An 11707-nucleotide genomic window follows, 5' to 3' on the forward strand; every position below is an offset into this window, starting at 1 on the left:
ATCTGTACAGTTGTTTTTGTGTTATAGCCTCAGAGTTTCTCTAACCATTTCAGATTTCGGTGCTTTTATTTAGGAAAAAACGGAATTTCTGAAACTGTATTAGTGAAAATATGACTTTTCTCTGAAAAAATGTTACTGTTTTCGTCTGAATAGTAGGTATATGGACTTTTATTATGGAAAACAGCCCGTAGACGTGCAAACGGAAGTAAGCGTGTGTGTATATTTGAGCATGTACAGCTGAACGCGCTTTTCTGCCATACTGTACTGAAGGCAGCTCTGGTGCGGTGAAAATATGCCGACCTTGTCCTTGCCTCTTTCAAACCTGCTCAGAAATAAGGAGAGTTTTCAGAGACTGGTCACGCTCTTTAAGTATCTGCATACTAGAAGCGGGACATGGTCGGTCAATACCAGTACGCTATGGATAAGACGCTCCCAGGGACCGAAATATGGTCTCGTGTCCCGGAGGCAGGGTCCTCTGGGACAACTGACAGCAGGGAACATGTGCACCAGCTCCAGTGATGACAAGACCAGCTGGCTCTGGTCTGTTTACAATGAAACCAAACGGCAAACGCAAGGTTAGTTTGTACACGTTATGAAAATGCGTTTCCTCTTAAGATCCTGGTGAACTGTCAGAAGGCTGTTTGGATGTTGTAGCATCCATAAATTAAAAATATTCTTTTCCGTTCTATCCTTGTATGTTATGTTATATATTACTGTACTGTATTGTATTATATTATGTAGATTGTACGATTTTAGTTATTTATTGAAGTGATATGTGCTGGTTTCTGTATGACATGATTGAACCATGTTATATGACTATAATACATTTATGAACTTGCAAACCACAATATGAGAATATATATATTTTATTTATTTATATGGTATTATACTATTTAATTTATTACTATTTTGAATTAAATTTTTATGTTTTTATATTTTCAGTTTTCATTCTTTTTTAATTTTAGTTTTAGTAATTACTTAGTAAGTATTTTGTAATATTTCTGTATAGCTTGAATTAATTTTGTATTTCAGTTTTAGTTTTAGTATTTCAACTTAAACTCATTTTATTTCAGTTAGTTGCCACTTGCCAAGGCTAATTTTCATTCAGGTGTTTTATGTTTAATTTTTTCTTCTAATATTTACGTTTTATTTTATTTCAATTGCAGGAAATTATTTTTAATAGTTTCAGTTCTTTTAGTTTTAGTTTAGTAACAATAACAACATCTGTCATTACGTGAAAACCATCCAAAAATATGTTCACATGAAAAGATTTTCTTTTCATAATGAATGTCTCACTACAGGTTAATCATTATTCATTTTAGTTCCTTTAGAATGTACTCTTTTTTATTCTAAGTTTAGCAAACATAATAAAACTGTGAACTTAAAGGGTCAATTATTTATTAACACACAAGTATGTTTTTTCCTCAGACTTAATTCCTGTGATATCAAGCAACTTTGTCAACCCAGACACCATCTTTGCCAATAATCAGATGAGTCTGCAGGACATTGAGATCTATGGCTTTGACTATGACTACACACTAGCTTTCTACTCCAGTCACCTTCACACACTCATATTCAACATTGCCCGAGACATCCTCATCGAAGAGCACAGGGTGACTGACCCAAGACTTCATATATATATATATATATATTTGTAATAATTATGAAATCAGTCAATATTTTCCATGTGGTGGTGATGCTAGTGGCATAGAAATTACAACCAGGATATTTTTAAGAATTTCACTAGTTTTAACAAATAAATTCCTTCGGAAACAATATATTGTCTTTTTCTGTCCACATAACAGTATCCAGAGGGATTGAGGGAATATGATTACATCCCTAATTATGTGATTCGTGGTCTGCACTATGATGTCCAAAAGGTATGTGTTCAATCCTGATCTAGATTTTTCTTGAGTTTTCATACATTTTGCCTAATTTGTCAATCTCATCCATATTCTAGGCCTTACTGATGAAGATTGATGCCTTTCATTATATCCAGCTGGGAACTGTGTACAGGTAGAGTTCAACAAAATATCTACTTTACTATTTTTTCGGGCCCGATACCAAGCTCATGTACTTGTTCTCGTAAAAATACCCCCGATACCAAAGACCGATACCTCACGTGATGTAACTGACAGAATTTTCCGTGCACAGAGACACCGACGGCAGCAGCAGAAACAATGTCAGCCTCAGAGGTGTGGAAATACTTCAAAATGAATGATGACAACACACACATTGCTAACTGCATGCTTTCAATCACAATTCGTTATCGATTAGTGAAGGCGGGATAGGCGGAATCGCGCTGAATGACACAGACCAGAAGCGCTCCCTCTCGCGCGCTCTCTCTCTTTTTCTTGCGCGCGATCCCAGTTCTCTCAGACAGCACGCGATCAGTTCTCCTCGCGCCTGAATGGTCAAATGCCCTTTGAAGGTTATTGGACACTGTGAAATTTTTGTTTTTTAAGTTTGTGACAAGCACATAAAAATTATTACTTTTTTCATTAGAGTAATAATAAAGAAGCTGTCCTACATTCATTAGTCTCACTGTGTTGTGTTTGGAAAACTGCAACATCACCAAAAAAAAAAAAGAGAGAGAGAGAGAAATTAATAAATGTATAGGTATAGGTATCTGTATCGGTGAGTACTAGAAAAAAGTATCGGTACTCGTACTCGGTCCTTAAAAAATGGTATCGGTGCATCCCTTATTTTTATACATTATTATTAATCTCAAGATAGATTCGCTCATTGTCATGTTAATGTTTCCGTAGGGGTCTTAATCCTGTGCCAGAAAAGGAGGTCATTGCGATGTATGAGGGCTCTCACGTACCCCTCGAGATCATGAGTGACTTCTATGGCAAGGTCTGTATGCTTACCGTCTTTTGCTTGTTTGATTTCCAAAAGGTGCAGTCACATTTTTGCAGGCACAAAAACATCCATTTAAAAAGGTCAGTAGTGTAGCAACGGATGAAGCGCGGCTCACACAGAAGTCAGTTTCAAACCAAGCAGCTATGTGGCGAAGTTGTGACCAACTTGAATCCACTGCGAAATCTGCGTGGGCAAATCTTTCGCCCTCACGCAAAACTCCTGTCCTGTATTGTTGCTGTTTGAGCATGAAAAAGGTCTGCAAAGTTAGAAGCCGCTCCAAAACTTTCTATATCCGTACGCACTGTTACTGAACTCCCTGAAATGCCTTGGTTGTAGCCTTGAGTTTTCTTCCGGAAATGTACTCGTCACAATATTCCCAAGGCATACACAAAAAAAGGGGTGGGGTCTGGTTGAGTTGTGTTTGTAGTGGGGTAAAGCCTGGAACACACCAAGCCGACGCCGACGAACTAGTGGCGACAAAAGCAGATTTCGGGGTTGGCTCACGTCGGCAGCGTCTGGGTCCAAAGTTGCCCTGACACACCAAACCGACGTTCGACACCTGACGACCAAGTAGCACGTCCGTTTTGTGCCTGCGTAAGCCTTTCCATACCAGGAGGTGGCAGTAGCTGAACCGCCAAAATGATCAGATGGCCCAACTGACCGACGAGCTCCGACGCCGATTCAACATGTCGAATTGGCCGAAAAAAGGCCGACAAGGACCAACTTCAGCCGACGGTGCGGAACACACTGAGAAAACTTATTTGGCCAACAAACAAAAACTGCCCAACAGCCGACCGTCGGCTTGGTGTGTTCCGGGTTTTATAAGAGGCTTGACGTTTTCAAAACAAGCTCAATGCGGTTGACCAATCACAACACATTGCACTTTTCAGAAGGAGGGGCCTCACTAGCTATGTTTCCATCCAAAGTTACGAATTTAACTTGTGCGCGGATTTGGAGTATCGCATAAAAGATTTGCACTGTTTCCATCCAGTTAGTCGAAGAGAACAAAATCGTCACATCCTGATAAACTGGCGTTAAATATCACTAAGAAGAATGGAAGTTGCTGCAGTAGAAGCCACTGTATATAATAATTTTCATTTATAATAACTTTCTTTCTCGCCTCAGAGTGCGCAAAATAAACGCTGTCATGTTATCTTGCTTTCAGATGCCTGGTATTTGTGAATGCAGTAGTATGAGATACTTCTGGGAGGGAATTATACCGAAACACTTTAACAACAGACGTTGCTCAGGCATTACAGAATAACCAAAACAGCATTTCAGAGATTGGTCCGTTGGTTAGTCCAGTTATGCCGTCCCATCACAAAGTCGCGTCTTTTTTGATGTGCATCAAGGAATTTATTCAGTAAAAGTGTTTCCATCATAGTTTATGCACATGTTTTCATATTACTAATTTGAGCGCATACGTTTTTTATGTGCATTTTTAGAATTTATGCGCATCTTGGCATTTCCATCCAGCTTTTTTCATCCATGCAATATCCCAAAATGCACATAAAAATAGGTGGATGGAAACATAGCTACAGACACCAGAACTAAACAGCATTACTGACAGACTGGGAAAAGAGGTGCTGCAACAATGTACAATATGTGAGAAATAATGTGTTTTTTGAACATTCAAGCATGAAAACCTATTCTTTTTTAAAATCAAGACTTTGAAAAAGGGCATAACAGGTCTTCTGGTCTCCCACACAGAGCTCTCACGGTCACACCATGAAGCAGTTCATGGACATCTTCTCCCTGCCAGAAATGACGCTGCTGTCATGTGTTAATGACTACTTCATGAAGCACAACATTGACTACGAGCCTGTTCATCTTTATAAAGACGTCAAGGTATAGTTGTTCATCAAAATGTGCCTTACAATTCAAAAATTAAGGAGATGGAAGTGCTGGCATATTTAGGGTACCGCAGATGTCAGAAGGCACAGAATCTCTTGAGCACACATTTTGGATAAATACGGCTGCTAAAAGAGCTATTTAAGTTTGTAGGGAGCAGCATGGAAAGGAACAGTCTAATTTTAGAGGGACCGTTTGGTAGCACCATCTGTGCCACTTGCCTGGAGAGAAGCAGCGTTACAGATGGACAGGTGTCTTTTAGTGGGTCTACAGATCAATTTATTCAATAAAAGATGCACAGCATTGCTTTTATGTTCAGTCCTCCCCATCATTATGAATTAACAAGTCTCAGAGGATCTATGACTGTCCCCAGATGAAATGAGCGAGAGCTTTCACAGGAGGTGTCTGGTAGTGCGTCAGGGCTTTGTGTGTTGTTTCACTGCGGAACAGAATTGATGTTACGTTGGCTTTGATATTCTGCATCTGGTGTGTTTCTCCATTCCCAGGAGGCCATTGGAGATGTCCATGTCAGAGGGATTATGTATCGAGCGGTAGAGGCTGATATTGGTAATTTTTTATTTTCCAGGTTCTTACAAGGACCTATATGTGAAGCAATATGTCTATTTCAGAGATCTGACCAAATCTGTCAAGCGTTTTGTGACATAGTCATGTGAATTGTATAATAATAATAATTAGAGATGCACCGATATTAAATTTCTCCACTGATACCGATTATTCAGAGTGATATCTGCCGATACCGATAATGGTACCGATATTTTAGGGGTTCTGCCTTTTATACCTTCTTTTAAATGAATGATAATTTCATTGTAATTAATAATTAATCATTATATTTTTAATTATTATATTTTGAAAGAAATGCAAATAAACACTTTATTCCCTCCATTTTATCAACTTGTTTCAGAGTAACTGGTATCAGATTATAAACAAACACATTACTCAAATTAATTTTAACACAGATTAACTAAATTCTGAAGATTAAATTAATATTTCTTGACTTTCTGAATGTTATTAATTCATATAATTACTATTAATATTGAACATCAAACTGGTTTCTTAGCATTTTCTTTACACAAAGCACATTCAATGCATTTTCCTGTGAAATTTTACTTTTATCGGCCAATACTGATTATTGTCCGATATATCGGTGCATCTCTAATAATAATATCATCAAGATTGATAAATATGTACTGTAATATACATATCTAAAAATGATTAATATATATATATAATGTGTGTGTGTGTGTGTGTGTATATATATATATGTATTATATATTTACAAACTTTTATGTAATCAATTTGACAACACTACTAAAATGTATTATAATATATTAATCTACAAGAATAATAATAGCAATAATATTAGTAATAATAATTATTGTTATTATTAATAAATAATAATTATGTACTGTCATATACGTTATAAGACTGTAATATATCGATCTGCAGTAAATATAATATTATTATCATTATAAATATGACTGATAAATGATAGGTACTGTAATAAACAATATAAAAATGTAATAATAGATCTATAATCTATAATAATAATAATAGCAACAATATTAATTATCATTGTTATTAATAATTATGTACTGTTATATACAATATAAACATGTAATAATATATTGGTCTGCAATAATGAAATATAATAATGATTATAATTACATTATATTATTAATATATAACTATTATAAATTTGATTCCTAATAACTATGTACTGTAATATACAATATAAAATGTAATATATGTGATATATTGATCTACAATAATAAAATAAGAACAACTGCAATAACAGTGCAAATTATGCAATTTAGATGTTCTTGTCATGCCTTGATTCTTCTTTTCTGCAGAAAAGTACATCTGTTACGCTGAACAGACACATGCTGTTTTGCAGAAGCTGTCTAAGAATGGGAAGAAGATGTTTTTGATCACCAACAGCCCGCTTGATTTTGTGTAAGTGCATCCAAGCTACTAAACTGAAAATCTAAATAATCATCAATACACATAAATAAACGGTTATCACATTAGAAACTTAGAATTTATACAAAGCCATTGTGACTAACCGCTTGTAACAAAATGCTCTTTTCAAATAAAATGTCTTTTAATTTTCTTATTGTAGAGATCGAGGCATGAACTATATAGTTGGGAAGGACTGGCAGGACCTGTTTGATGTTGTCATAGTGCAGGCCGACAAGCCAGGCTTTTTCAATGACAGGAGGAAGTAAGTTCTGGCAATGTTGAATCGCTTCTAAATCAAAGTCATTCGGACATTATTACAACCTCCCTCACAGATTCCTTTAGTTAAATCATGACCTTTGAGAAAGGTATTTAGGAATGTCGACTTTTCTTGGATCCAAAAAGTGTGTATACATGTGTTTTTTCTGGTTTCCGAAGACCATTCAGACGAGTTACTGATAAAGGCGTGTTGTTATGGGACAGAATTCACCGCCTTGAGAAAGGGCAGATCTATAAACAGGTAATCCTTCATGCCCCAGTTTTCAGCTGTCAGCTGTTTCTATCCAATGAAGATGGTGGAATCTGATCTGTCCACTTTGTCTGTCGCCAGGGAAACCTGTATGAGTTTCTGCGGCTTACGGGATGGAGGGGTTCAAAGGTTTTGTACTTTGGAGATCACATTTACAGTGACCTTGCCGTAAGGATCAGATTCTGTCCTTTTCTACATATACACAAACATAGTATTGTGTTTTGATTTGATAATAAGCATAAAAAACATGCCACACAAATATTAAGTAAAATATCAATTCTTTTTAGTTTTGAATGAAATAGAAGTTTATTTTTTCACTTAGCTCACAATGCATTCAGAGGATTGGCTTTAGTTCTGTCTTATTAATATCATTTGCAAACATCTCAGCATGCCCTGTACAGATATCACAGACAATGATTTGGCCTTCTGAAAGCATTGTTTTGAGTGTTTGATTTTTGTAATGAAAATGATGTCATGATGTGTGTAGGACCTGACCCTGAAACACGGTTGGAGAACGGGAGCTATCATTCCTGAGCTGCGTAAGGAGATCAAAATCATGAATACTGAGGAATACGTCCACACCATGACCTGGCTGCAGGCCCTGACTGGGCTGCTGGAACAAATGCAGGTCAGACCACCAGGGGGCGCTCTAAAGCAAAAAAAAAGGGGACACTCACAACCTATTTTCAAACAGTCACAACCTATTTTACTTTGTAAACTGATGCGTTTCAGAGAGAAGTTTGAATCGAAAAAATGGCCAATATTAAAATTAGCTACTATTTCGAATATATAACCTAAAAACTAAATCGCTTTAAAGGGGTCATGACATGGATTTTTTTTTTTTTTCATTATTTTAATATGTTCCTTTAAATTATCCATTTTTAAAAGGAGTCATTTTCCTTGATCTTTTGAGGTCATTGTACTATAAAAACACGATATAAGTTTCAGAATTCAAAACTTCATAATTTCATAACTTCTTAATCCAGAACCTTTTATTGAATCCAAGCTCCGAAGACAACTCCTTTCGGATTTATTTCACATTATGACGTAATAGTGCGAAGAAAAACTGCCTCTGCAGAATCAGATCAACGCCTACTTCTACATCATCATATCTTTGGCCCCGCCCACTGGCGTGTTAGTGAGATGAGAATGAGAGAAGAGAGATACAGGATCACTGGAATAAAAATAACATTACCTTCCAAAGGATAGTAATGCTAGGAAAGTTGTTTTTTATTTTTAACTATGTGAATGTCTCAGCAAAGCATTATTTGTTTATTTGGTACAAATAAATCAGTTGGCGCAGACTTTGCAAACGGACTTTTTCTGTAAGATATGGACTCGACAGTAATGCAACAACATGTAAGCAACTATGTTAATTCTAGTGCATAATCTGTGATCAATGATTTCTGATATGTAATGATTGATGTTCAGTCAGACTTTGTTTCAAAATCATTTATTGCTGTTTATGTGTCAGTAAATCAAGTCATTGACTAAACAGTCAAGTTCACATTGTTTCTCTTAGTAGCATGAAAATAATCTGTTGTGATTAAATTATATACACTCCCTTTATAATTGCTGGAGCTATCAATCACACAGTGTGAGTTTATCAGTGACTAAACCTGATGATACACAGGGGCAACTTTTTGAGCAGTGTTGCCGAGCGATGTTGCTTGGGCACTTTCCCATTAAGAATGGGCAACAAATTTCGATCTAAAGTATCCAGATAGAAATTTGTTGCCCATTCTCAATGGGAAAGTGCCCAAGCAACATTGCTCAAAAAGTTGCCCCTTGTATCTTAAAGGTGGGGTAAGTAGTTTTTCAAGAACTCTGTTGGACGTTGTTTATATTTGAAATCAACCCAAACAAACCCACCCCTCTCTTCATTGCTCCGCCTCCAAAACACAAACTCTGCCCACCCTGCTCCGTGTCGGTCTCGAGCCCCGCTCACCGAGTGCACTAACAATGACGCTAAACACCTCATTCTCTATCGGTCGTCAGTGTGCTGTGGTTTACCTGCACAACTCTCACTAGCCACTGTTACACACGCAATGCGAGAGTGGATGTCTGTTTATCACAGCTGACGCGCAACAAAATAATGCTTCATGAAAAATAAAGCGCAAATGATGAACGAATGACAAGGAAGCACAAAAAATGAACGTACAGTACACAATAGTAAACACAAACAAGAGTTTGTTGTTAGTTGCCAACAGCACAGCAGCTCCAGACAATCAAACCCAGTGTTACTCACATGTGAAGCGGAATCAAAGCAGCCTCCGCGTCTGTTTTCAGGCCTTCCCACTTAGCTTTCTTCAGCGCTGGAAAGCTTTTCTAATATTAATGCGGGTCCTAAAGCGCTTGCCCAGTCATAAACCTTCATTCCAGTGATATTCTTTTGAGCTCTTTTGTATTGTGTCTCATCTGTTTCTGCTGTTTTTCTTCAAATCTCCCTCTTGCTCGTTCTCTCTCCTCGACCATCATACGCCCCCTAATGCTGATTGGTTACATGTTTGTTGTTGGTGTCGCCTCGACTAACTTCCAAACAGCGTTTTTGAAATATGACTTACCCCACCTTTAATCTCGACAGCTGTAATAGTAAAAACAGTTTTCAAGAGAGTTCCATGTGTAATACTTATTTCATATGCAAATATGTTAGCCAATCACAGCAGTGGGTGTTTACTTTGAAGTCTCACAGCAGACACGCCCCTTCAGACAGAGCATTCAAATAAGAGGGCTAAAATCAGGGTAGAAAATGGCCTTTTATTTCTAAATTATGACAAGTTTGATGTAAAAAATCATACTAACATTATAAGTGCACCTCAGGAAACATAAAATAATTTTAAAAAAATGCGTTCATGACCGCTTTAAGGAGCGGCTCCTTTAAGGCTCGTCAGTAAACAGTGTTTTTAAAGGTTAACTTTGTTTTAACTTTAGATGATGCAAAGGTAAATAAGCATGCAGTCTAATATTGACCAAGTTAAAATAATTCTCCACACCCAATGAAATGCATCATATGTCATTTCCACTGAGCTAGTTTTGATCTAGCTGTATTTTGTCTTTATGTGGCAGGTGCACCGGGACCCTGCGTCACAAATGGTGATTCAGCAGTGGATCAATGAAAGAGAAGAAATGAGGTAACTAATCTCAAATTAATCTTTTTTTTTTTTTTTTTCTACACATAGACTAGTGTTATATTAGTATTGCTGAAATTCTATTATAGTTTTTATTAATATTTAGAATGTTTTTTAATTTTAGATGATCTGTTTTCATTTTAATTTTAGTTTAGTTTTAATAATTTTGTTGTGTTTTTTTGTTATTTTTATTAGTTTTTGTTTTTTAAAACATGTTTATATAGTTTTTAATATAGTTTTTTATATAGTTTTTTTCCCCGTTTTAGTTATTTTAGTACATCAAGTTAAATGAAAATGAAAAATTTTGCATTGGCAACTAGCTGAAATAAAAATCATTTTACATTTTAGAATATTATGTTAGAATATATTGATGGTGTATATATATATATATATATATAAATATATATATATATATATATGTACTCTATATATACTGTAGATGACCTTAGTTTCTTCAGGCATTGTTACTTGTATTTTATTGTATTATGGTATTTTATGTTTTCAAATTGAGCTTGAAATGGCCAAAAAGTATCACTTTTTTGTAACAAATTCTTCAAAATACCAGGTTACGGACCAAAGACATCTTCAACGCCCAGTTCGGGAGTCTTTTCCGCACGTACCACAACCCAACCTACTTCTCACGGCGTCTTTCCCGCTTTGCCGACATCTACATGGCGTCCCTCAGCTGTCTGCTGAACTACGACCTCCAGCACACCTTCTACCCCAGACGCACACCCCTGCAGCACGAGTCTCCTATCTGGCCCGAGCAGACCAGCACCGGAGCCATGAACATTCCCTTCCAGAGCCACAGAACAACAACCGGATCCGATTAGAGAGACTAAATGACAGAGGCTTTAAAATGTACGTACACACAGAACAGCTGCTGTTATGTTACATCACTTCGATCAGATTCAGCTTTGAAAAATGTGGGTAAATCACTTCAAATAATATAATTCTAGTGTAGATCTGTGCTGTGGTACATGCAATCTGTCCATACCTTAATTTAATATGTAACCTTCCCTGTAAGATATCATGTAAATGGATGAGAAATGAGTTTACATGGATAAGAGAGTACTTGTGCTGTTTTAATGTGCCTCATAGTGTAGGAGAGATTTTATTTTTGCATTTTTTTAGTCTTTTGTTTCATCATGGGCCTTCATAAATCCATCTCCATTAAGCTTTTTGAAAGACTAAGGGAGTGGATACTTAACACGCGCAAAACACGTTTTTTCAAAGTGAATGTACATATTGAAGGGTTAAGAGCTAAATCTGGTTTCAGATAGCTGATGCAGAACAAAAGAGAAACTCTCAGGAAGACAGACGGACACTATATTCATCTTGAAATGATCATAAAAAT

At 36.5% G+C, this 11707-nt stretch overlaps 1 protein-coding gene across 1 annotated transcript; it reads left to right on the plus strand.

The window, feature by feature from the left end:
- The first annotated feature begins 93 nt into the window (after positions 1-93).
- Positions 94-11424, plus strand: nt5dc3 (5'-nucleotidase domain containing 3). The gene is made up of 14 exons (XM_051884270.1): positions 94-575; positions 1429-1613; positions 1806-1880; positions 1961-2016; positions 2769-2859; positions 4576-4713; positions 5223-5283; positions 6588-6690; positions 6857-6958; positions 7132-7213; positions 7304-7390; positions 7710-7850; positions 10289-10353; positions 10916-11424. Exons 1-14 carry the CDS (start codon positions 293-295, stop codon positions 11181-11183), a joined length of 1737 nt encoding a protein of 578 aa, XP_051740230.1. The 5' UTR covers positions 94-292; the 3' UTR covers positions 11184-11424.
- Positions 11425-11707: the final 283 nt, after the last annotated feature.

Source organism: Ctenopharyngodon idella, chromosome 24 (genome assembly GCF_019924925.1).
Source record: "Ctenopharyngodon idella isolate HZGC_01 chromosome 24, HZGC01, whole genome shotgun sequence".
Classification (NCBI taxonomy): Eukaryota; Metazoa; Chordata; class Actinopteri; order Cypriniformes; family Xenocyprididae; genus Ctenopharyngodon; species Ctenopharyngodon idella.